The sequence below is a fragment of the Astatotilapia calliptera genome, chromosome 8, assembly GCF_964374335.1.
Source record: "Astatotilapia calliptera chromosome 8, fAstCal68.1, whole genome shotgun sequence".
Lineage (NCBI taxonomy): Eukaryota > Metazoa > Chordata > Actinopteri > Cichliformes > Cichlidae > Astatotilapia > Astatotilapia calliptera.
In genome coordinates this window covers 6,690,739-6,717,882 of record NC_137429.1, presented here as the reverse complement: position 1 = coordinate 6,717,882, position 27,144 = coordinate 6,690,739, and the positions used below count along the sequence as shown (strand labels likewise).

General features: G+C 38.8%; 2 protein-coding genes and 1 non-coding gene across 4 annotated transcripts in view; all 3 read right to left on the bottom strand.

Moving 5' to 3' along the window:
• Positions 1-13,546, bottom strand: part of arhgap27 (Rho GTPase activating protein 27) — a 31,797-nt gene extending 18,251 nt beyond the window's left edge. Inside the window, exons 1-2 of the mRNA XM_026178185.2 lie at positions 13,407-13,546; positions 10,205-11,021 (exon numbers count right to left, since the gene is read on the bottom strand). Of these exons, the coding sequence (XP_026033970.2) occupies positions 10,205-10,963 (759 nt within the window). The 5' untranslated portion in view covers positions 10,964-11,021; positions 13,407-13,546. The remainder of the gene's footprint in view (positions 1-10,204; positions 11,022-13,406) is intronic.
• Positions 13,547-14,850: 1,304 nt separating this feature from the next.
• Positions 14,851-14,965, bottom strand: LOC113028632 (U5 spliceosomal RNA). Its single transcript, XR_003273254.1, has one exon. It is a non-coding gene; the product is annotated as a U5 spliceosomal RNA (small nuclear RNA).
• Positions 14,966-16,117: 1,152 nt separating this feature from the next.
• Positions 16,118-26,823, bottom strand: slc68a1a (solute carrier family 68 member 1a). 2 transcript variants are annotated; one of them, XM_026178186.2, is made up of 9 exons: positions 26,668-26,823; positions 23,969-24,231; positions 22,932-23,011; positions 21,650-22,099; positions 21,439-21,559; positions 20,958-21,054; positions 19,036-19,207; positions 18,259-18,452; positions 16,118-17,259 (listed from the first exon to the last, which is right to left on the bottom strand). In XM_026178186.2, exons 2-9 carry the CDS (start codon positions 24,134-24,136, stop codon positions 17,012-17,014), a joined length of 1,530 nt encoding a protein of 509 aa, XP_026033971.1. In that variant the 5' UTR covers positions 24,137-24,231; positions 26,668-26,823; the 3' UTR covers positions 16,118-17,011. The 2 variants fall into 2 exon arrangements, with proteins under 2 accessions (XP_026033971.1, XP_026033972.1); XM_026178187.2 differs by lacking the exon at positions 26,668-26,823 and adding an exon at positions 26,400-26,538.
• Positions 26,824-27,144: the final 321 nt, after the last annotated feature.

The window sequence follows — 27,144 nt, the reverse complement described above, 5'->3', positions numbered from 1 at the left end:
GCAAGCTAGGAACTGATCAGAGACTCGCTGTGGTTGGTCTATGTGCTTTAACCACTTGGCTTTTGGGTCACCCACACAGTACCCCAACTTAGAGCAGGCAGATAAATGTAGGTGATAAAAATAAAAGAGCAACGAGAGCATTTCTCTATTGCACTGTGTGTGTTTTTATCTATACAGTGTTAGCACTTGGCTTATTATTGATCTTGATATAACTATGAGGCAAGCGATGAGGACAACCAGACAGCTGACCCCAAAACACATTGATCCTGAACAACACAACTGTACAGACAGACACAGAGGAAATGAAAGAGCTGCATCATTGATCTCTGAAATAGCTATGCTGGAAGGTCCCTATCCTTTGGAGAAAACACTAAAACTTAACTGCACGTGATCGAAGCAAAACTGTGCATACGCATATACAGTAATACAATAACAACATCTGAGCATAGTTATATCAGTCACTCGTGTAGGTGGAATTATGGTGTACTTACTACCAGTGTTAATACAGTTCACTAAAAAGGAAACACTAAAGCTAGGTGGGTGGGTGAAAACATTTTAGTAAAATGGCAGTAAAATAAAAACTAAACTTTACATAAAACAGCCTGACTTGTATTGTTGTATTATCACCATCTTACAAAGTCTTACAACATTACAAATACTACAAATCTCATAGTAACAGAACCCAAAACCGTGAATGAGCTTAAATGAGCCAAGCCATTCCTTAAACTGAGTAATGAAAATAAATAGTAAAAAAAAACAAAACTTATTTTCAGCCCATGTGGACTCTATTTACAATGACGTCTGAGTTGTTAATGTTAATTTTTGTTCACAAAAACACCAATCAGGTAAAAAAAAATTAAACACAATAATGCTTTTAAGCCTTTAAGTGCGTTCTGTAGTTAACATTTGAATGCAGATCTTTGATTTGCAAGGAAGTTTCTCTGAACTGATGCTTTTGCTTTGGGAAAATGTTTGGATGAACCTGGCGACAATGTCAACTTTAGTTACGTGACTGTGTGTCCAAAAAATGTACTGAAAAATTAAAGGCTAATTTTAGCTCTATCAAGTTGTTGTACAAACAAAACTGACGATTCAAACGTCAACCCATAAAGACCGAGACTATCAGTCACATGTGAGATGAAAATTTACATCTTTGAGACTGATACCAACATCACTCTAACACAGGAACCGAACTAACAAACAAAGTTTGGGTCCAAACTAACATTAAAAACCAACATGGCACAGTTAGTACGCCATGTACGTCACCTTACTTGGTACAGGAAACAAAATAAGTGCAGGGGCGATGTGATCACGTTAGAGAAAACAGGAAGCACATCATTTATCAAGTTTATAAGGATACAAAAACAAACCAATGAATAAAACTGAGCTTTTCATTATAAGCTTCTTAAATAATGATCACCTACCTTAGAAGGCACCGGCAGGGCCATGCCCCGCTTGGACCGGTGACCTGGCCAAAACCTGGACTGCATCTCCACCATCTTTATGTTGTACTATTTAAAGGAGCCATCCATCCAAAAGACACCAAAAACTAGCGACTTAACCGTGCGACTACATTTGGTCCGCTTGTGCTGGGATAGAGGTGAGTGCACACCAAGAAGCACACGCTTACATCCTCCTCACACTGCAGCTGTGACAGTTGCACCCAGACTGAAAGGAGAACTGTGAGCTGTGTGACAACAGCAGCAGGAAGGGACTGTGTAAGGACTGGGTGAGACGTGCGTGCACGTCAGACTGTGTGTGTGTTTGTGCACGCCTATGCATGAATTCCTGTGCACAGGATAGGGGGGTAGAGGGTAACCGTCTGCCAGCAGCCCAAAGCAGAAACACACAGTGAAAACAAGACAGAGGGAACTGTAAGATAGAGGGAGCAGCAGAAACTCTGCAGGTCACTGCAACCTACTTCCTGACTGAGTACCCATAAGATAAAAAAGGAAATTACAGCAATGGAAACAAACTTTTTGGAAGGAAACATGTTATATTCACAACAGAGGAAAAGTAAGATGTTTTGAAACGGTAGAGCTTTTAAAATCTCTTGGTTTTCTTATGTAGAACCAGCAGCTTCCATATAGTGTGTAAAGTGTACACTAATGCCTACACCTAAGTGCCACTAGTGCCTACACTTTATTAATGGCTGAAACCTGCTAGTAGGTCAAACATTTCCCAGAAAAGGAAATGGAAAAGCTGCTTTTTCACAGGTTTGTCTGATGAGTGTTGCTAAATCTACAGACTACATGTGGGTGGATGCTTGAAACAGGAAGTCTAGTTTCTGTTCAATTGAATTGTTCAGTCAACACTTCCTCCTGCATGGGACAACATAGCCAGCTGGGCTTCAGAGAGTGTGGGTATGTTTTATGGAAGATTTGGAATTTGGCTTTATCCTGAATAAGGTTTGAGTGTAACTTCTCTTTTTATATTGTTGAAATTTAAATTCTTGCAGGTTACAGGGTATACGGCAGAAGACAGTGCTGCAAAGAACATCCAAAAAGCATTTTCATTAATGCAGGAGTGTCAGGTGTATTAGTTAGTGGGCTATATGTACACCAATAAAGTTAGGTGGCAGGTGTGGCTCTTCACATGAGGTTTTTCTGAAATGTAACTGAAATTTTAAGTTAGTGTGAAAGCTTTTATTTTTAATGAACTATCAACTATTTGCAACTATTTATATAAAAAAGTGAAGGACAGCCTGAGAGAACTGAAACTTAATATATCAATAACAAAATAACTAAAGAAAATAACACTTTATATTCACACAACTTGTCGAGACGCAGAAATGCATTTAACTTTCGACAGATGTCTACTTCTGTACTTAGGTTTATTGAACAAAAAAAAGCTGAATTATTAATGACTTCAATACAGTTTTCACATTTATCATGCAGCAGGCCAGAATGAACTCGTGGGCCACATGATTCCCCTGCATGAAATCTTCTATTTGTAATGTGCATAAAACCACCTGCATAATATTAGCTGACATTTTAGTGAACATATGGGTGATAAGGTATACAAAAGCTTGTCCTGCTTATTCTTTTGCACTATATGCTTCATAAGAGCTACTTTCAGTGGCTCCCTTATTCAAAAGGAGTTGTCATACCGGGTAGCTATCAATACTGCCACAGACACAACCCCAAAAGAATTTGTGTCTCCTCTCTGGATCAAACTGGGGATCTTTTACTAGTAAGATAAATGTACACAACTACACTACAGATGGACTATAAGCTTAAAATGTTGCATATATTTTGTACAGCAACTGGGAGCCCAGTGTATCTAATGTACGAATGACTATTTGAAATAACACTGACTTGAGCATGACAAAGCTTTTACCAATTGCAAAAAAACAACATACAAGCCCGACTAACCCCAGGTATTTGGATTAATCAGCTGAACTTAACCAGTTAGGATGTTTTGCTACATTTACTATAGCCAACAAGCTAGCTAACAAGCTAGCACAAGCTATGATTAGCCCATGATCAGTTCTGAACAGTTTTCCCTCCATGAACAAAAAGTCTAGCTCATCTTAACATTAATTTTACTGAAGCGTGGCCCCATGGAAATTCATATCAGCGTTTGTTTGTATCATTCATGGAATTTCTATTGTGCTGGAAGCCAATCTTTTATTGCTATCAGTGTACTTAGGGCACATTTTCATTACAAACGCTAGCTATGAACCTGTTTGGTGCTGTATGGAAGGAGAGAAGCTTTTGGGAAAAAAGTGTTATCCTTTGGATTTTCACTGCAAGCTCAACCCGAACTCCTCACATAAAATCGGCCTACACACTGGTAGAAATAAAGACAGTGGAGAAGGCCTAAATTCTTTCATTTATGTTTACACAATGGCAATATAAAAAACTTTTACGGGATTAAGAAGGCACCTAAGTGCATCTTTAAGTGCCTCAGTAAGATAGTTTGCTAGTCAAATCCATCTAATCACAGAAATAATGATAGTGTTGTGTCAGATTTTGAGATACGTTTCCAGCTGTAATGGAGAATATCTGGAGGGCATCTGTTGTATTGTTTTGTCTAAGATGCCAAGTAAATGGCTCCTTTTTGATAATGTTTTTGAGCGTTATTCAAGGAGAAAACCCTTCAGTGCAGAGCAGACAACTCTATGCCCTCAGCTATGCATGAAGCAGCAATCTGCTTGATTACTTAACCACATTAGCGCTCATCCAATCAAACAATGGAGAACCAAATTGGGGCCCAAATCACGCCACAAGCACACAGTTGAGCTATTGAATCGGTCTGGCTCCACTCGCTCTTACATCACACTCATCATTGGTCCAGAATCCTGGAAGACTCCATAAATGCCCAATGTGGAATCCATCAGCTTATCACATTCTTATCTATGCTCTCCAGGCCAGCTTTGCATGCCGATGTGAAAAACCCGCTGATGCTGTTTGTTGATTTCAGATTTCTCCCACTCACACTTTGTAGGTGAAGTGTTTTCTGTGTAGGAGCGAGGGAGGATTTAAGTACCAGTCGAAGTAATGCTCTCTGGGGAAACTATAAACCAGCCAAGTGAAATGGAAACCTTGGTGTTTTGCAAAAATACCACCTTGACATTTTTTACAGGTGAAAGTAAATATCAACAGTTTGCGTGCAAACACACTGGAAATAAAAATAAAATTCGGGACTTCACTTGCAGCTTTTGATTCTGGGAACTTTTTCTTAGTTCTTAACAAATAGAAAAAAAAGGCAGGATTACTGTAAGCAAGCACATCATAACAAAACTAAGAAAGCATTTTAAAAATAATAATTGCACAAAAGACATTCCTGAGCATATGACTAATACATCCCTTGATAAAGACCAACTGAAGCTTCCTTTAGAGTAGTTTTACATTATTTTGCATTTGTAAACTAAATGAGCAGCTGCACTAAGAAAATAGTAATAATAATTTAAAAAGGTTACAATAAAGTTACAGAGCTTAGCATCCAAGACCTGGGAGAGAAATGCTCAGAAATTTAATGTTTAACAACAAATGTCAAGAATATATTTATGAAATCCTCAAAAACGCTTCTGATTGTGGTTATGTCCAAAACGATTCACTCATTCACTAATCCCAGTGTCCTACTTTGGGAGTTTTATTTAAAAGAGTACATAGCACGCTCATTACTGGATGGACACTACTGGCAAATTTCCTATTTCCTGTTATAGATTTATTTTACATCTACTGTATGTCTCAAAATCTGAAAAGTGTTGCGAATAGGGAAGGGCCTTAAACTTGCATGTTTAATGACTAGTAGGGGCTCATTCATGTAGTTGTAACAACACTTCCAGTTCCACAGAACTCTATGGGGGCCCTCAGCTCCCATGCTCTGTGACCACAGAAAACACTGTAATAATGACCTTATAGTTTATGGTCTTACTGAATAACATCACAACAATGATTTTATTGTTGTAATGTTTACGATGTTTAAACCATCAAAACACTGAATGTTTCATTAGAGGACTTCACTAACCTGTTTGTAACAGTGTGCCTACTTGGGAGTCAGAACTTAAGGCATGGTGAGATACTGTAAATGCACTGAATAGGGTGTAGCTGTACATATGGACATCACTACAGAATGGTGAACCTACTGTATAGTCAACTGTACAGTGAAGAGGGGCTGATTTTGTACACATGCTTTGACATCTGTACAAAAATATCACTTGTTTCTCAAGGCTGTACCTGGCTGAACAGGCTGAGATTACATATCTCTTTATGTAATCTCATATTTCCACATAAAATTACAAAATATGTCCTTTTTTTTTACAGATAACTATATGTTTAATACCTAAATTATGACTTAAGAACCAAGTCAAACCAAATTACCTTCGCAAGAGCAGTTTTATTTGCCAACAGTGTAAAATATTGAATGTGAGAAATGTATTGGTAAAACATGACAGGCATAAACTGGATCTAAGTCTGACTCTCTGAGGTCACGGTATATATTTAGTTCTTGTCTCACACTTACATGCTGAACAAGTTGTTAAACCTTAAACTATAAAAAAAACTAACTCTGTCAAAACACATCATAATATGCATACTTATTTTCACCAAAACTAAAATGTGGTGAAAATGAAAGGACTTGCCTGACCAGGAAGCTAAAAGCACCCGTTCTGCCTGATGTACACATGTGCTGTGCACAGAAATGCCTGACAGGACACTCACACTACCTGTTGGAGCAGTTTCTTGGCATCTGATGTTGTTTCACAGAGCACCAGGAATTATTAGTCTTAAAAGGTGCAGGGTGAGGCATTACTTTTAAAATGCCAATACACATGTATATATATCAAAGGCTCCAGTGCTATCTGTGATGTGGATTATGAGACACGTTTACTTTTGCTGCCAGACATCAATAATTGAACCTTGTACTTCTGGATGATAAAAGAGCCAATTGACACAAGTTAGGTATTTATGAGTCATACTGGCCATAAACATCAGACCTGAATTAAAGTTTGCATTCTACAACAATAGTTTCACAACCTGAGCTTCACTCGACAAACTTAACTTCCCATCTGAAAGCCCAGAACAGCCCAAACTCCCTACCACATTAAGTGACCTACATTTTGGGCTAATTGCAAGTTCTGCACATTACATATGCACACACACGCCAACTGCATGGCAGGGCTGGCATTAAAAGCTCCAAAGCCCTGCTTGTTGGGAGTCAGGCCAGACCCCCTCGCATCACCATGGAGATGGCCCTCCATTGTGGGGTAAGAATTAATGCACTTGAGGGGTCCTGGCACGTCTACAGTCCCGTTACAAGTGTGTGGGGGGTTCATTCATGTTTACACAGAGGAGACGAGAAGGACAAATTATGGTTTAAAATGCAGGAATTCAACTGCACCGCTTCGCAAAAATCATTTCTGGGAGGTGGTAAAAATCTCCCACTGAAGCAACAAACTGTGCTGGTAATTACAGCGTAATGCACACCAAATCACTGGGTATAGTGGGAGAGGCTGTAGACATTACATGACTCAAAGTGCCACACACATTTGGTAGAAACTGAGCAGAAACCCAATCAAACACACCTTCTCCTTCATAAACCCCAGTGCTGTCTGACGTCACGTATTCCTTGCAACAGGTGCAAAAGACGACGGGAAGTGTCGTGAAACTTACCTGAAGCAAAAGTTTCAAGTCACCAAACTACATCCGACAGGAACATAAGGTTAAATGTTGCCGTGTGTTTCATCGTTTCCCTGCCGTGCGCATATGATCACAATTCCCCGGATCGTAACCGGTGCTGGGAAACCAGGTAGCAGCTGGAGGTTTTGGGAGTGGCTGGCAGATTTTCGCTTTAACTCCTTCCTCTCCCCAGGAAAGGTCAACCAGCTGACACAACCTGTTTGTAACCTGTTCTGGAGTGTCATCACAGCCACAGACTGTATTTTTCAAGTCCCAGAGCTAAAAACAGCCCCTCCTTCAGCTGCACTGCAAAGCCGTTTCATCCACTGCAAACCTCCAGCTCCTCCCGAAGTTTAACCACATCTGTTTAATACAAAGGTGAACCATACGCACCTGATAAAAGTGATCCCGCACCCTCAGAAACTTTCGCTGAGTAAAACTGACGTCTTGAATCAGCTTTTACCGAAGTATTCAAGGAACACCTCTTTTTTTTCAGCCATTGAAATGGCATGAAGGGAAAGACCGGGCATTCATATGCTGATGAGCTGGCTCTGACACACCGCAATCAACCGAAACGGTATTCTAAGTCCTTCCTTCACTAGTGTCAACACCAATAAATGGTGGGATCTTATATCTAAGCAAATCCAACCATTCAGTGCTCAGGTTAACCAGGAACACGTTCAATAATATTACACGTGAATCTCTGTTGATCTTGGTTGGGACTAGGCGTGAATTTGATATGAGAGTGTTTTGTAGCTTCAGAAAGAGCCGCACGCAAACAGCCGCAAGGGATGTCCCTTGAGTCAGCAGGTAGGGCACGGGACAGCACAATTAAAAAGCGCATATAAAACCTGGGATGTAGACTTAGAAAGAAGTGATCGCTGAAGCTCGCTCCTCAGAGCATTATGGGTAATGTAGGCGGCAGCTTTCAAACATAGACTGTATATAAAAGCTGGATACAACCCATGTTGAAGCACTTTGAACCCACATTCTTTTTGATGACCATTAGGGAGCTGTACTACGAAACTACTTCAGCATAGCTTAGCTTTCTCTGCATTAGCTGGCTCGACAAAACCTAAAAACAAAACAATCCTGTGTTGTTGTAACAGGTTACATATCGTTAGCTTCATAGCATAAGTGCCTAAGTCATTGACTTAGTCAAATGACTTAGGCACTTATGCTATGAAGCTAACGATATGTAAAATAATTGTATTCCTTCGGCACAAAATCTCTATAGCACTTAAAACATGCTCTGAGCCTTACCTGTTACAGGTAGGTTACCATAGTGATTTAGCTAGATTAAAAAAGAGAGCTAACCCTTTAGTACTTCTTACAACAGATGTTTTTTATTTCTCAAATAGCCCTCAGCTCTCGGGATCTATGGCCTCAAAAACGTTCTGATCAGTTTATGATGTCATTTGCTAGTTTAAAGTTTTACTGAATACAACATGATGAGCGTTTTATGCATTGTGAAACCTGTTAGCTAAAAGATCATGGTTACCCTGTGACTGACATTTCACCACCATATGAATATGGAGATGTAGAAGGCAGTGGTGGCAGGAGTCCACGTCCATCTTTTAAATACAGTTTAGGCTTTAATGAAGGTTGGCTCCTAAAAATAAGTTCTCCCATTTCTGGTTAGAATGGATACATATGCATTAATAGTACTACTAAGGTATTACTAGTATAATGGGGCCCTTTTTTGTACAACACATTCTTCTCTTTGATTTTTTTTGTGTTCCCAACAGTACTTAGGTACCTTCACTGTTTTTAGTTGAATCCTTAACGCTAGTAAGTTCAGTGGTTTTACAGTTACTAGTTCCAGTTCAGGTATTTTCACAGCTTTTGAAAGATATAATAACAGTAATATAATAATATGTTAAGTCATGTTGCCTGTCGTTGCCTGTAGGCTTTTTTGGGGTGCAGCATGTAAGCCTCACCTTTCTTAACTCAATTCAAGCCTCCACACGATCCTATTTCTGCCCGTGTCCCGTGGGATTTCCCAAACAATGGGTCTGCTCGGCTCATAGGTTTTCTATTTAAGGAGCAGGCCATTTAAATCTGGATTTTGCCATGTATTTTATAAAAATCAGTTAAGATTACAGTTTTAGATGCTCTAGAATAAAAAGACAAGACAATATGTTAAGGATAATAAATACTGAGATATGTACATGTTTGCAGGTTTAATAACAGTCTGCAAATACTGTATGATCAATAACATCAACAGAACTGTGCTTCTTTATTTTTGTTTTGGGTCTTTTACTTATGTATATATATATATATATATATATATATATATATATATATATATATATATATATATATATATATATATATATATATTAAAAAATATATATATATATATATATTAAAAAATATATATATATTAAAAAATATATATATATATATATATATATATATATATATATATATATATATGAATAATACGTAATGTCACACAGTGTGTTTCTCAGCACACTTGCTTTTCTACTGTTTATAGTGGACAGAGAAGAGATAACTGGATAAATCTTTCTATGGGAATTCAAGTTTACTAGTCTGAGAGTTTGAGATGTTGAAACTGATGTTTAAATGCTAGTCAGTTCTCTTCTCAGTTCTCCTAAGAGCAGGAAGTGAAATAGTTAGAGCCACAGATGGGCCGAGGCTTCACCTGGGATCCCCAACATGCAGCAGAAGTTCCCAGTGTTTTTGTTATGTTCTCTCTGAAAATAAAGCAGCGCTTCATTGCACATGTTTCATAAGTGATAACCTCCTCTTATGCTGCATAAAGTGAAACTTCTAAACTAAGTCTAGTTCGTCGTGTTTGTTGCATAAAAACATGAATACAAGCATTTTCAAGGCACATTTTTTGTGGCTTTAAACGTGCATTGATGCAGTGCTAAACAATAACACAGTCAAACCTGCAGTGGGGGTTAAAGCTTTTTAAAGCACTGTAATGTGTAAGCATAGCTGCGATACCTTACATGACAAAATTGCACCCTCTTGTGGCAGAAAACCCCCGTGTTCATCAATTGAGGTGATACAGAATGAATGAAGCATTAAAAAAAGTATGTGGGTCTTACCTGCTCCGTAGGAGGTACTTGTATGGAATTTTTTTCTGCAGTTTGTTTGACACTTTGCCTCTCTGGGGGATGCGTGTCGAGTGAAACTAGAGGAGGCGGAGGCTCGGGAAAAGTGTCAAATTCTGTGACGATTAGCTCTGGTATGGTGTCATATGTGGGTGGTGGGGGCAAAGGGAAATCCATATCCTCATCATGTGCAGAGGTCTGCTCTGCAGTATCATCCTGCAGTGAGATTTTTGACTCTTTTTTTTCTTTTATGACCTTTGGCACCAGATGAGGTTTTGCATACACTTGGGTGCTTTCAGCCTTTGGAGGTGCCGAGTTGTGCGTTTTTACATTATTCAGAGTGTGTACAAAGGTGCTGTTAGTCTGTACATCTGTCTTCACCTCTGGTAAGTCGTCACCGAAACCAAAAGTGGAGAAGCGGTAGGTCTCTTTTGGAACATCCTGAGATGATGGACGACTCTTTGTTGTCCCTTTACGTGGCTTTACGTTGGTCATATCCACTGGCTTACTAACAGTCAGACCCTGAGCTGAATTCAGCTTATTAGGACGAAGATGGTCTCCACCGGTGGCCGAGAGCTCCTCCACATACTGTGCAGGAATATAAAAGGGCTTGGTGTGCTGGTCTTTGCGAACGTGCCACCAGTGATCATTAGTCTTGGAGACCAGGATGTAACTTTCGTTTGGCTTTATGGACACTCGGCGACCATCTTTCGCTGTGTACTCGTACTCAAACTTCACTGACACGTGCTCCATGCTCTTGTGCAGGGCATCAACTCCCAGTTAATGTGGACGCACAGGGAACATTTTGAAACTGGAAATAGAGGAAATGTGATGTTAGGGTGGGTGTCAAAAAGTGTTCAGAGTTCATTGCTTGTTTTTGTTTCGTGATCCCATTTCACAAGATTGTGTGAAAAATCTCTCAAATTGCCCCCCCCCACACACACACACACTATATATATATATATATATATATATATATGTATATATATATACACATACATATATATAGAGAGAGACACAGATAGATAGATATGTGTATATACATAGAGAGAGAGGAGACTATTTTTTGCATGTCTTCATAACACTTAAGTGCTTAGTGTGTGTTGGTTGTGGGCTTTTTTGCTCTGACAACCCAACACAATTGGTAAAAAGGAAATGAACTACTGCTTAGAATCATGGTGATGATGTTGTATTTCTTGGGGAAATACAACATCAGATGCACAACAACACATGACACCTACGCTGTGTCATTGTTTATCTGACAAACAGTCACAAAATGCAGCTGCAGTGCGTAAAAAAATTAGACACACTCTTAGGACTTCGTGCCAAGTCTGTGAAGGGTTATACAGCCATTTCCAAACAACACCATTCTACAGTAAGAGAGATTAGTCACAAGTGGAAAAGATTCAATCCCCTTAACACCTAGTGTAACATATTTGATACAAACCAATTTTTGTGCGCTTTTGAGACTTCTACATCATTAGAGTCCTTTATTCTCTTAAAATACTTCCTCAATCAAATTCTAAGACATTTAAAAAAGGAAAAGAAAAGAAAAGAACAAACAAATTGAAAGCCATATATGGAAATTAAATTTCAAGAAATTTTTTAATCAAATTTGTCAGATAGTTCAATAAACTCTCCAATTCGAATTTTCTGGGAATGAATTCAAATGTCCAGCTTTAAGGGCTTAAATATTAAAGTTCATGACAGTACAATTAGAAAAAGACTGAACAAGTATGCCTTGTTTGGAAGGGTTGCCTGAAGAAAGCCTCTTGTCTCTAAAAAAGAACACAGCAACGTGGCTTAGATTTGAAAAGTTACATCTGACCAAACAATATGACATTAGGTAAAATGTCCTTTGGACAGATGAGACCAAAGCGGAGATGTTTAGCTATTGTGCATAGCATCATGTTTGGGAAAACCAAATAAATGGGCACAAACATCTCATAACTGTCAAGCACGGAGGTAGATGGATGAGGATTTGGGCTTGGGCACCTCACAGTCACTGAGTCACCCAAGAACTCCTCTGTACACCAAAGTATTCTAGAGTCAGATGTGAGGCCATCTGTCCGATAGATAAAGCTTGTCTGAAACTGGGTCATGCAACAGATCAACGCTCCCAAGCACAGCAGCAAATTTACTCAACAGAATGGCTGAAAACGCGAAAACATTCCAATGGTCTAGTCAAAGAGCAGACCTCAAACTGATTAAGATGCAATAACGGGAGGGCTGTGTATAAACAGAAAGTGGGCCAAATTTTCACCACAATGATGTGAAAGACAGAGTGATACAGAAAAGCATTCAAAAGCTATTAAGTCTATGTAGTTTTCCATATTTTTCCTCATTTTGGATTCGTTTTTAATAAATAATGTGATATGGGTGCATTGTTGTTCATCTGAGGTTGTATTTCTCTAATTTTAAGACCTGATAAAAATAATGCTACATAGCTGTAACATCTATATTCTTTTTCTTCTTTCATCGAGCACTCAAAGCACTTGGACCCATGTCTGCCTGTCCAATAATCCATTCATGGTTAGTGTTTGACATTATTATGTTAATACTGATTTACAAGAAAGGCTAATGCAGTTCCAGTTTAGAGTAATGAGCAAAAGGCTGGCAGAGATAAAAGCCTCTATGTGTGTGCGCAGAATTAGACAGGAAATGGAAGTTGCTTTCCATTTGCTGCAGAGCAACTTCAACCTAAACTTGAGCTTGAGCAGCAGACTGAGTAATTGCTTAGCCACAAAACAGGAAGCCTGCACCGTCCTCGTCTCAGCGTCAGGCAGACGTCACTCAGCAATCTCAGTTTGCCTGTTAGAGGCTATGTTTTTGCTACGGAGGACTCTGAATGTTTACTGCTTTTTATTATCTTCTGAAGCACATTTTAAACAACAAATTTAGTCATACTAAAAACAAAATAAAACCACAAAAGACAGTCGTATTGCTAATAGTGCTAGCCGTATTGTTAAAATCCTTATACACTGCTTTTTAAAAGAAACTCCATAATGCCAAATCATACATACACTCAAGGCACATAAAAATGCAAAATTATAAATAATGGGGGGAAAAAGTTAACCAACATGGGTAAAATTCTCATATTTTGTCTTCTGGCATATTTTAAAGTTCAACATTCAACAATAAAATCAAACCTAACCCTTGAATTTCACACTTTATAAGTTAAAATTGGTTTACTTGCCTCATCTCTGCCTCCCAGCATTCCCCGACAGTAGTTTTTCAGTCTCGCAGCCTTGAAGCGGCACCTAAGTATCTAAACAGCCGGAGCTCAACCTGCTGCTTACATGTATCATTTCTGCTCGTTTGCCTCCCTCTTATTTCCTGTTCTGTGTGCCTCTGCGAATGCACCGAAAGAAGCAAATGGTGAGGCATTACAGCACAAAAGCCACGAGAAATGGGAAGTCTGACTTTAACCACACTTCCCAGTGTTTTCTTTAAATGTGCTTTGTTTTCACAGAAAATTGCTCACAAAAAGCCAATGGGATTGTCCGACCAAGTGCTGACTCAGTCTGCCATAATATTTTGCAAACACTGTGAATAAATAAACGTGGTAAACATAGAGTTTTAAGGACAGTTTAACTCTTTTCTTATTGAAAATAACAAAGATAGTTTAATGTTTTATGTATGTGATGGGAATGCAAAAATGAAATCTTTTAAACTTAATAGAGTATGTTACCAATAGGACCATAAGACAATACTTTAGAAAAGCAGGGTAGTTATGTGTGTAGTTGTAGCTTCATGTGTATATCTTTAAAACCAAGTACGCCCTCTGCTGGAATTTTAGGTTAAATAAAATACACATCTAAGTCCAAATGATGATTTCCTTACTTATTTATTTTGTCTTATTCGCAGATTTGGACTGGACTAAACTGTGAATCACTGAAATACTGCGGTCTCTCTTATAAACCGATTTAAACCGTGTTTATACAGAACCGAGGAAAGAAAAAAGACACGAGATCTGAAGTAGATCCAAGGCAATCACATTTCTGTGGATTACATTAGACACTGAAAACACTCATATCTTCATTTACGTCAAAAATACCGTCGGTGTCGTTTTTATGTTGCATATTTCCTTACACACGTGCTCAATATGGTAACAATAAAAATTAAGACATCAAAAACTATCTAGGTCTTCAGTGTGTGAAGCAATACAAACAAACCTTTAGTAAGGTAACACAGTTGTTAAATAAACGCCTGTGAATTTTTTTTAAAGGTTTTGTGTCTGTTGTTGAATGCATTTTAAAGTAATTTGTTGTTTTTGTTTAAAATCAGCATTATCAATTGCGTTAAATCCATCAGTTTTAATCTACTTTATATGTTGATTGCTTAGTTTGCTTCTGGTAAAGACATCTTGAAGAGGTGAGGCTTGCAATTATGAGCCATAATTTATATTTTTATTCACATTTTTGTTAGCATTTGTACTAGAGAGAAAATTCAAATGTGCTCCTGAAAGATAAGAATCATTTTGTAAGTTAAAAGCAAGTCAAATTCGGGTGATCCGGAACTACAACATTGTCGGTTAATACTACTTACTGATATAGATAGTTCCGCGTTAAGTTCACTCAAACGCCGGGGAACGTTATTATGCTGAGCAACGTATAGTATTTTTTTTTCACAAGTACAGAAGCCCCGCGATAAGCAGGGCATCAAAAAATTAGTTATAACTCATATTGTTCCTCTCCACGGAAATCTTTAGTAAAAGGCGAAAGATTTATACGATCTGAAGAGAAACATGAGTGTACTACTGAATGTAGTGACCCGGGGAGGTGTGATTTTCCGACATACCCATTACACTCACGGTGTCGTTGAGCTGAACTCAAACGTGCATAGTTTGAATACTGTACTTTGGGATCTACTTTATATAAATATACAAAACACTTTATATATATTTAAAAAATCTATATGAATTGCTTTAGAGCGAAAACGTAGGTTTAAAAGGAGTTGGCGTACTAGGCCCGATGCATGATGGGTAATATTCTATTTCAGGCTAAAATACTGCACTCGGGAAGCTTTGCTAGGTCTGTAACTGAGCAAAAACGATACTGTGACTAAATTAATTATTAAGTGATTAGAAATAAGGAAAATAAGTGCAAAAAATAGGAAAAAGGTTTACGCAGGCGCAACACACCGTTAGGATGGGCTTTGGAACGAGAGAAGTCCTTCCTACTACTTCCGTCTTCGCACAGCTAACCGCCCCCCTCCTTTTAAGTTAAACGGTTAAAAAACAAAACAAATAGCGTAAGAAACACTTTTAGCGATCAAAATCATTTTTGTTTGATCCTCCAATGGAGACTCTGGGGTGTTTCCGGCCCTTCCTATCACAAAAATATGAATATACTTTTCTATTCTATTTCTATTTTGAACCCTAAAGAAAATCAATGTTTCAACTGCACTAATTTCAGCTTATGTCCTATGTACATTTCATTTTACGATCATAAATCCTGATTAAGCTTTGAGGTTATCTGCCTGGGTTACTGTTCAAGTATCACACAAGCACAAGAAAATCAGGGGCCCAGTACTTCAGTATGGAAAAAAATCCAAGTTTGTCATGGATGGAAAGTAAGTGAATGTGCAGTAAGTGAATGGATAGATATAGATGAATAGATTTTTTTCCTGAAAGAGAAATAGATTAGTAGATTAGTTCACCAGAATATACAAAAAATTCTCCCAAATTCAGGGCGATGTCTTCTTAACAAAGTACAACAAATGAAATCAAATGCAAAATTTTCAGTAGCTCAGAAATCAAGAAAGGCATTAAGGGATGTCTTTAAACCTGAAATACTTGACCCAGTTATCTTCAAATTAACAGCAGTGACCTTTGCCTGACAGGGCTATAAATGATTTTCATATGCAAACTTTTTGGTGTATATTTAAACTGCGAATGGTTCATCACACTGTTAAGGTTTTTATTTCAAGTTTGTTGTGTAGTAAAGAGCATAGAATAACTCCCAATTTAAAATAAAGAGTTTGATTAACTCTCAACACAGAGGTTTATTTGTGGCACTGTCTCACATTCTTTGTAATCGTCTGGAAAAAAACAATTGAAAAGAGAATTGAGTGAGTGGCTACTGGCATAATTTCCTTGTTTCAGTTTCCATCACCACAGGACTAAAAGTAAAATGTTAGAAGTACAACGGACGAACGGCAGTGTTGTGCAAATGCATCATCAATACTGATGTATTACAAAATACAGTTCTCAACATCAAAGTGGCATTCTGTGTGAAACATGTACAGCAAAATGATCAACTTGTGTTTTCATGCAGTATCAACAGCACTTTCAACACAACGTACTTACATTGGAAATTCTTCATCAACTTGTTAAGAAAAGTTAGAAATCAGAACCGGAGCTCTGTTGTAAACCTACCCTCCTTTTGCTTTTCCAAACAGGCTGACGGTGCTGACAATTTAAAGATCAGCAAAGACGTTCAGACTGCGCTCAACACCAGAATTACATGTAAAGAGGGCACCCGATCTCTTCTCCCCTTGGTCCAAAAGATTGATTGGTTTTACTGATGTTTTGGTCATCGGTTCAAATATAAATATACTTTATTATTTTAATATAAAAAGAATAAGGCAGATTTCAACATGTTCATTTCCACATGGATTAGTGAGCCCGCTGTGCATTTTCCACTGTACACAAAGCCACATGATCTGTAAGAGTTTATTGCACAGAACGCCAAGCTGCAGAAAAAGGGCGGAGCAGCTCATCTTCTTCCAAGACATTATCAAAAAGGACTGTAAAAGCTAATGACGTAAAAGTGTCCATGTGCAACTTGGCCCAACAGTTCATATGGCCTTGACATCGATAAGGTGGCCTTGCTGGGCCCCCTGCCGCAGGGCTTTGATCCCTTGCAGCTTGCGGCCATGAAGCGTGAAGCGAGACCAGGCCACCAGCTGGAGCAGGGCACAGGTGATAGGCACAAACACCAACATGTAGAAGCAGCCCAGGCGTAGAGGCGGATTCCCTGAGCTGGAGGCGACGTGAGACCCAGAAACTGAGTCCTTGACAGAATCTCTCTCAAAGATATCATAACCTGGAGACGACAAAATTAATCACATTAAATTTGACTCTTTTTTTCCTGAAGCCATACTTAAATATGAAAACAGTAAGAGTTAATGAGGATCCTATTGATGAAAGAAACTAAAGTAAAACTAGTGAGGCAAAACAAAAACGTGTCACTAGGATATATTTTAAGAGCACGACTGGCATAAAGCGATGCTTGTCTAACAGGTTATATTTGGGGAAACTGGTTTGTTAGCCTTAAAAAACACATCCAAAGAGGAAGTGAGCAGAGACCATAGAAAAGTCAGTAACATCCAGCTATGATGAGTGAATTCATGCAAAGCTGGTGTCGCAATTTTCCTAACTTTGAGGCAAGTGACTGATAAGTACGTGGCTTGGCTCTGGATACACCCCCTTTGGCTTAGATCGTTTTTCCTATCAGCAGAAACAACTACACTGACTCTGTCCAGTTAAACAACCTCATCCAAGTCTTAGTAAGAAGGTAAATATACATGTTTACAATGTTTTTTTTCTTCTTAAAATTACATTAATTCTTTGTTGGCTGCCAGGTCACTTGTGCTGACCGTCCACAAATGGGCAAACAATTAATGCAAAGTTAAACAAGTCTGCAAAACAAGTGTAAAACAGATTGATTTTTTTTCCTATCCTGTTCAGGTTCTAGAAAACTAAATTAAAAAAAAATGAGATTACAAAAGAAGCCTGTTTAATCAGGTAAATGCCAAAGATTTGATGAGTGGCTTTTTTGTTTTGTTTGTCATTTGCAAGATAAACTAACCACAAAACAGCAATTTATGTCATCTGTCTAGTTCAACTTGTTGTGCAAGTCACACACATGTATTTTAACTCTAGTTGAACGCTCAAAACTTTATCAACACACATATCAACAGAGTGTGTGAGCCTGTAGTAATTTGTGTCAGCTTGGGAATCGCACATGAAAGCAGCGCCTTGGAGCAAGCTTGGAAAAACCTGTGTCCTCATGAGGTCCAAGGCTGAGAGTTTCTGTTTGTACCTGTGTAAACACAGAGCAGCCATGTGCCAATGAGTGGGGCGAATGTCTGCCCGGGTTTGGTCATCAAGGCAACCATGCCAAAGACGAGAGCAGAGGCGGCTTGCTGACGTCGGTTTACCACAAAGTCCTCATCCACCAGATCAGAAATCACCAGTTTCAGGAGTTTGCATGTCCCCTCGGTGAACACGCGGTTACTAGAAAATGGAGACGTAATGTTACAGCGTGGAAACATCAGCTGTAATACAGGTTATCATGCAAAAAGCCTTTGTTCAGAGCAGTCAGAGCATGCTAAGGTGTGTCCGAGTATGAAATACAGTAACAACTTCATCACTTTTAGCTGGAAAGTTTTAGTGAGCTTCACCCACAAGTTTAACCACTTTACCACAGCTGTGACTAAAATTATCAATGAGCTATGAAAGCACTCAAATGCTGTTGATAGCTATAAGAACAGCAAGACCACTAATAGTCTAAAAACTGCATGAAAATCAATCGCTTGTGGCATTAAAATGTTATATGTGTATATGGGACTATACAGATAACACAAATATTACAATTACAGTTAAGAGTAGACCAATTTCAGAATTGTGGCTAATTTCTAGAGACAGCATTTATAACCCCCCTCAAAAAAAGGGTCTCTGCAAATGGCATGCCCAAAGGAATTCTGGGTTTGTGTATGCAGCTTTGAAAATGATAAACCGTTAAAAACAAGCACAAAAAGAACCAGCCAAACTGCCACACATCCATGAAGCGTGTGCAGATGTGTGTGCACGGCCATACCTAGCAATGAAGACACACAGCAGATAAATGTGGTCAGCCCCTGCTAGCAGCATAGCCACACTAAGTCCCAGTTTGAGCATAAATAGCCAGCGGATAACCTGGTAAACCCCGTAACGCTGGCACAGTGTCAGGAAATACAAGTTGTTCAGGTGTGGAGCAATATAAGAGATTCCTGTGTGGAGCAGAAGCAGAGCTGCGTTAAAAATTAAAACTATAAAACAGCAGAAAAATAATTTGAGAGAAAGCGAGTGGAAAGCCAAAAAACCCCAAACAATACAAATAAGTAAAAATTTTGCAATTCATTCAAAGGTTCTGGTGCTACACATAAGTAAAAAAAAAATGTGTGGTAGCTTTTATTGTCATGTCTCAGATTTGGAATCACTTGCCTGAAGAGATCAGGCTTGCAGAATTAGTAACCACCTTTGAATCACTTCTTATAGACTAGTTTCAATGTTTTTAAGGGCCTCACTAACAAAAATATATTGCTCAAAAAAAATGAAATGCAAAGTCTGTTAAATTTCTGGGACATCAGCTTGTCTAGTTAGAAGCATAAACTGCTGTGAAACAATTTCAACTGCTTGTTTGCAAATTAAATTGGCAACAGGTCCACCAAAGATATGGCTCTCCAGACCATCACTGACCCACTGCTAAACTGGTCATGCTGGTTGATGCTGCAAACAGCATAACGTTCGCCAAACCTCTTTCATACCATCTGGCCCTCATGCCACCTTCATGGAGTCAGTTCCTGAGAGTCTGATCAGAAACACGCAAATGAGTGAAGTGAAATCACTGAAGGTCATTCTACGCTGCTCCTCATGTTCTTTCTTGATCAAAAGAGCAGATGCTGGCTTGTCTACTGGGTTGATGTCTGCCCAGTTCTCCTCATATAACAACCCTCTCCTGCTACCTCCTGTAAACTATTGTACAGTTAGTATTGTATAGTTATAATTATAGTATTGTTAGTTAGTAATTAGTACCCTTTTATCCCTTAATTTTACAAAAAATCTAGCATGTTATTTATTTTTAAATTCTAGTTTTATATATCTTGGAGATATATCTTTTATATACTTATAAATGCACCATAGGGAGGCTTGGGGTGAAACAGCATTTCGGACAATAAAGCTCTTGAATCTTGAACTTGACACAGCAAACCTGATGTGCATCTGCCATCCTAGAGGAGCCAGACTCTGTGTGCAAGCTACGTGTGCTGCAGGTACCATCACATGCTAACTGAAGTGACAAAGACACCAGGAAAAGCAAAACTGGAGAAAAATCAGTCAGCATATAAGGAAACAGCACTCCTCTGTGGCCACAAGGTGCAAAATCATTCCATTTGTGGGGTTGTTGTCTTGTTTTTGACTCTCCAGGACACATATTCTCACTTGAGTTTGAATCCAAGCAGGTGAAATAGATTCACAGTGGTTCATGCTTTCTACATAGACAGAGTAATTTCCCAGAGGTTTAACTAACTTTGCGTGACACTATGAAGATCAAGTGCTCACTTCATTCTTTTCAAATGAGTTTCTTCTTTCATATAATTGTTTAATTTTTTTTTAATAGATCAACCACTTATTTTCTGTGACTTTTATTTAGTTCTCTTTCTGCATTTGCTTTTCTGTCAAAGCAATCTGCAAACTATTTTCTTAAAGGTGCTATATAAATAAAGGTTAATTATATATTTTAATATGCCACTACTCATGGTTTAAATGTATGCATTGCAGTGTGTTTTCCAAGCATTTTTCCTCACATAACAGTGTTAAACATTAAAATAACTTCTTTATTTTAATATTCCTATTGGTAACTTCCTATTCACTAAAATTTAAGTCACTATATCAAATATACAATTTCTTATCTCTTGCTGTGCAAAGCATCCATTACAAACACTTGTGTAAATCATTTACTGCATCTCAACTGGATCTTACCAAGTAAAATTGAACCCGTAGAGGCAGAGATGTTGTCAGATAAGAGATGTTCTAAGAAAAGAGGGAAGAAGTTGCTGTTGAAGTGGCAGTGAAACACCTGCAAACAGAAGCAGAAGTGACAGATAAACTAAGATGATTATTTTATTCTAAATTAAAAGTAGTTTGTTGCTTGGACCTGTAGCAGTTTTCTTTAATTAAACACCAAGAAAACAAATGAAATGTTTTCTGATTTTAGTGCGAGCAGGAAAACCACAAATATTTAGCTAATAATATTAATTATGAAAGTTCAACAAGTGTCATTTACAAGAAGGGCTGCACTTCATGTGGAAAGACAAACACTGGAGGGCAGTCTAACTTTTATCTTGCATTGTCTATCATTAATAACAAGAACAAACTCACTAAGACTGTAAAGGTTTGTACTAAGATTGCACGTCAAAAACAAACATGGGCTCACACGGCTTTAAGACTTTTAAAGGCTGACCTGAATCAGGTTCATTGACACGAACCACATGAAGTTCCTGTGTCTGGACAGCTGCTTGAGATACTGTCCAATAGTGACAGGTTTTTCCGGGTGGTTAAGTGGAGCATGGCCAACGTTTAGTCTGTGATAACAGACACACACGAAAAGATGTGAGAAAGGAGAAAACACAGTATGAAAATTTCTCATATTATTCACACTTTTAAATTCTTACTCTTTGAGTGCTGATGCATCATCTTGTTTTGGATGGATTTCCTTTATAAAACGGCGCTGGAGCATTCGAGACACTAAGAAAAACCCCAAGACGGAAAAAGCTGCCAGAGTTACACAGAAGATACGGAAGGAGTAAAAGTCCTCTTTATCCCAGAAAGAGTAGGACAGAAAGACGGAGAAAGACCCCAGAGCGCTGAACACCGAGCAGTGAAAGTTGAGGCGTGTGCGATCGGTGGCAGATACAGCGAGGTCCGCCAATAGGGCGCTGTGGTGGAGATCCACCATAGTGAGAAAGCCATCGTAGAGACACAGGCACAGCAGGAACTGCAGGCCTGGACTGGCCCAAGCCACCCAGAAGGCCAGGAAGGACACAGCGAAGAGAGGACCATTTGTGGCGAGGGCCTTCAGACGCTTCAGCACCACCTCTGGATTTGTGATCTGAGAGCCGGCTCTGGGTGGAAAAACGAAACACATAACAAATCTTTAGACGCGTTTTGTGATAATTAACCAACTTCTCTGGTACAGACAGACAGGTTATTGCAGACAGCCCCGTATATCATGATGTCAAGCAGCGGAGAAATTCTTAAAATAAAAAAGGGAAAAAGTGCGTATCTCTGGCATAAAAAACGTGTAGTTGTATTAAATGTAACAAACTTCAACAGAATGATGTGACCAGCTTTATAACATCACTGCCTTAGAACAACACAGAGAAGGTTTGCTTAGTGATATAACAATGTAAACACAGAAAGCAGACAAATGTTTGACAAAGTGCTCTGATGGCGTCAAACACTTGGGTGTGTATGAGTGTCTAAGAGATACTTGGCTAGTATGGGTGAGAAATGAGAAGCGATCAGAGTCCGAATGAAGATTATATCTGGAATTTTAAGATCATTCTACAAAGATGACTTTATGTTGTTGAATCAGGAGTATCTCTCCAAGTTCGAGGCAAGTAGATGAACTGTGCTGACACATAACAAGAACTATGAGGTGTCTCTTCAGAGAAAAAAAACTTCTCTTTTTCGAAAGAAGATGTGCAACCGACAAAAATATCCCAGAAAGAACTAAATTCTATTGCACAACATTAGTGTCTCTTCCAAATGACTCCAACTACGTAAATGACCTTTTTTTTGGAATATCTATTGTGTGTGGTCACGTCAACATTTCTAAAGCCTGTGCAAACAGTTAACTTGTTTTTCTGCAGTCTTTTGCACATTCATAAACAACTATTTACAACTGTGTTTGTTCCACAAAAAGTAGAAGAAAGTAAAGATGCAGATACTCACTGAGGAGAGCTGAGAAAGGCGCGGTCACTCAGCCAGCCGAAGAGAGGGTCATTCAGACTGTTCCAGATAAGGAAGACAGTCTTTGGAGCAGTAGAAAAATAATGTTAAATAAAAATCAGTGGATGATGGTGCATACAGGATTACCATTAATCTTAAATTGGTTCCAATATAGAATCTGTTCTTCTGTGTAGTTTCAACCTTATTGTTTTGCCATAATGTATTTTGTTTCATTTAATTTAACTATTTGCTTTTATTTATGCTTTTGTCTTATTGGTTTTATTCGGTGTTACAGCAGCACAAGACAATGTGTTGTGTCCAATGACAGTAAAAAAAGACAGATGTAGCCACCATGATGTCATCCATTGGTTTGTGGAGTCCTGTTATGAAACCTGAAGCTTTTCACTATCTAAGAGGTGGATCTGGCTGTGATACTGCTGGATGTTCACTGGTTAACGACTTTTCAATCACATGTTGTTAGCCAAGTCCTCAACTTACTCTGGATAATCCTCTTTTCTGACAACAAAAATGGCCAAAACATACAATTTTGGATTTAATTTTGTATTCAGTCTGACCTGAAATGAGTGACTGAGCCCATAAACTCATCATGAAAGTGTTTATAGAGTTACGGGGCAATGGTGCTTTTCCCATAAACTTCTATAGGACTGAAAGTTATTTTGCAACCACAGGTTATCACCCCTGGTAGCATTAATAATAAATACAGGTTTAAGGCCATGTTGTTTTCCCTTTTAGACCCAGAAGCTGCTATCAGTAAAAGAAAGATCCATTTTTCACTGTCCAATTTTAGTCTCATGAAGAGCTGACAGACTTTACGATAAATAAGTTATATTTCATAATGAAGATTTCTGTTTTTCTGGTACAAAAAAAGGTAATTAAATAACAAAAGCAAAACGATGAGCACACTCTCAGCGACACTGGACTGGTAAATTAGAGTTGGATTTCTAATCTGAATTAAACATCCAAATTTAAATCACGTGTTTAATCTCAGAATCACAGTTTCAGGCATTCTTTAGACTCACCTCTCCCACCCAGAAGGAGATTTTATCGATCTTGTAGATGGAGACAAACATCTCCACGTAGTAGAGCAGGAACACATTGTGCAGGATGGATGTAAACAGAGCCAAAGAGCCATAGAGCAGCGCAGTAGAGAGGACACCTTGCCAGCAACCCCAGACCCTTGTGCCCATTCTTCTTTCTCAGTCTCTCTGCTCCGTCTTTCTTTTGTGCCGAACAGCAGTCATTTCACAGCCTGGCCGCCCCAGGGTTACCACCTCATCATAACCTGCAAAAAATAAAACAAACAAACCACACAGCACAAGTAAATGCATTTAGATTTGATAAAAACATACAACAGATAAACTGTATTAGCTCATAACGTCACATTTATGAGCATTACCAGAAATTGCACTGCACCTTTTTAACAGTTAAATCCCAGCTGAGCACACCAAAATAATATTAACATTCCCGTCAGTCTCCCCACAGAGTCTGAGCAGACCAGAAAAAAGTGCTGTTTTCAAAGCAATGGTGCACTAGGTACTCATTAAAGTTAGTTAGGTTGTGGTACACTGTTCCTTTCCTCTGTGAGCACACGCCCAGCCGACTGAGAGTAATACTACTTCTCCCAGCCAAATATGACCACTCCTTTGAAAACTCCATCTCACTTACCTCATAAAAAGCTGACCAAAAGAACAAAGTAAACATTTCAGGATGAGTATTTTCACTGCTGTGTTGCCCTTGGGTGTCATATTCAAAACTGAAGTGTTGCAGTTTATGCTATTATAATTACAAAAAACTTTCAGAAAAAAAGAAAAATTAGCTTGAAAAGGAAGCATAATGAGCTTCTTTCATCAATGCAGATATATATATAGACCTTAATACAGACTTTGCATGTACATGCAAATTTACTGTAGGTCTTGGGAAATGTTCTTTTTGGCCACCTTGCGGGTATCAGTGCATCCAAATCGCTGTATACAATCTTCATACAGTCACACCCATATTTCTCTATAAATTAACATGAGGTATAGAGGAAAACTCAGTGGTGTTTTTCTAAGAAAGAAGCCTGTACAGTTCAAATAGACCGTATGTTGAAGGTTCATGGACAGAGTGAAAGGGGAGAGCCTTCTTACACCAATATGTAAGAAGGATGCCACAGGTAGGGACAGGAGCAAAACATGTGAAATGCTGTGGAGGTTATGTCTTGGGGATGAATTTCAGCTTGAGGTTTTGGAGATCTTGTTAAAATTAAAGGATTTATGCACACAGGAAAGTACATATATTGATCTACCGTGCAATATCATCTGGAATGCAATTTTTTGACAACAGCTTCATTTTTCCAAATTACAATGATCCTAAGTACACTACCAGTGTAGTAAAAACATACCTGGATAAAAAAGAAAACAATGGGACACCATCAGTCACGGACTGGGATCAACATTTCCCATTGTTATGGAAATATATGAAGAAATGAGGGACTGCTACAGCACTGCAGTTTAAAGATGCGCTAAAATATTCTAAGACAGCCTCCTTTATTTGTTCATAAAAACAGTCTGAGGAAGTTCTCAATGTGTTTGTAGACTACAAACACATTCAGTACCTTCACGCACACCTTGTGAATGAGGTCCAGAGTTTCCATGTTACACCCCCTTGTGAATTACTGTCTCCTTTGTTGGCTGTTCTATTCTCATGTCCCGAGTGCATTCTCATAAGCAGCACCCCAGGGAAAAGAATTTTCTTAAAAATACCAGTAAGCACCTCTCACTTCATGCCTGACTGCCACAAGCTCAAACTTGCACTGATTACATCCTGTCATGTCTTCAGTGGGGGAGAAAAAAGTAATAGTTAAAAAAACCCAAAAACAAGGCGATATGATATTTTCCATCAGTGTACTGTCTAGGTACAACCAAGATAAGTGGGGCAACCTCAGTGGAGTGTAACAAAGAGCTCCCTATCAGATCCAAGCAGGTAAAAGCGGGATATCTTTCAGCTGGCTGTGCCATATCACATCTTTAACACTTGTGCATCTTACCAAAACAAAAGTGGTGTACTTTGCAGCAGATGATAGTGCCTGACAACATCTACAAATATCCCATTCATGTCCTCTCAGGCACGGCATATTTACCAACTGTTTTCTCCCCACCTGCAGGGGAGCCCACCTGTTGTGTTTACAGGACATCACAGATGTTTTTTTACCTCACCTCACACTGCAGACAATCATTATAAACAGACTTTACAACGGTGTTATAATGGTTAGGTCAAACTGCACACAATATCTTCCTCATGTGACAAACACGTATTCAAACAGTTTTATAGCTTCCCGAGCTAGTAAAGAAACTACAAAATGAAGAGGAAATAAGCCTGACACTGACTAGTAGTGACTAAACTTCTTCTGCTAAATATACGACAGACACAGAAAAGGCGGCGTTGCTGCTCTAAAAAAGACATTTAACTTACTATCAGTAGCTTATTAGCTCATTCACAAGCTCGGCTCTCGATTGAACTCGCTCATATTACAAGTAGTAACGCACATGTGTAGCAGCTGATCGATTAAGAGCAATACTGGAATAAGCTCTTATCTGGGCGTTAAACGTCCAGCTAATCGATAGCGCTAGCATTAGCTAGCTGGTTAATAATAACCTTATCGTGCTGCCAAGCAGGAAATTAACATATTAAGAACTGGCTTCAAGTGTATTCACGACAGAGTACCGACCGGGTTACGTACCGTTAAAAAATGTGTTAACCGAAGAGAATAAAGCGTGTTTGGCTTCGTGGGAAATTAACGTGTTGGCGCAGCAGCTGTGTCTCAGTCCCAGACAGAGAGCACGTCATGACAACAGTCCGTACTCACACCGGTGACGACTGCGCCGGGTTTGTGAAAGGGTTTCCCAGCACTGGAGGCACACTGATAAGAGCTGCAGCGCCACCCAGCGGCACAACGACCAGATGCACTTCTGAAACATGTTCAGGGACATGGAGCAAGCATTGAAGCCAACTTTGGATTCCAGTATAACTTGCAACGAGTTACATAAACCTGGCCCAAAAGCAGTTGTTTTGATGGCAGCTGTTTTGATGGCATGATTTTTTTTAAAATGTAGTATTTATACATATCATACATCAATACACGGGCACAGAATAGAATAGAAGTAATTACAAAAAATATATATAATTTCACAGAAACCTTTAAAGTATCTGATATTAA

Excerpts from the sequence above, each read along its gene's own strand:
- slc68a1a (XM_026178186.2), bottom strand. The coding sequence starts at position 24,136 with ATGGGCACAAGGGTCTGGGGTTGCTGGCAAGGTGTCCTCTCTACTGCG. Across the intron at positions 23,012-23,968 it reads TCTCCTTCTGGGTGGGAGAG|ACTGTCTTCCTTATCTGGAA; the intron begins GTGAGTCTAAAG and ends ACTGCTCCAAAG. Across the intron at positions 19,208-20,957 it reads TACGGGTTCAATTTTACTTG|GAATCTCTTATATTGCTCCA; the intron begins GTAAGATCCAGT and ends TGCTCCACACAG.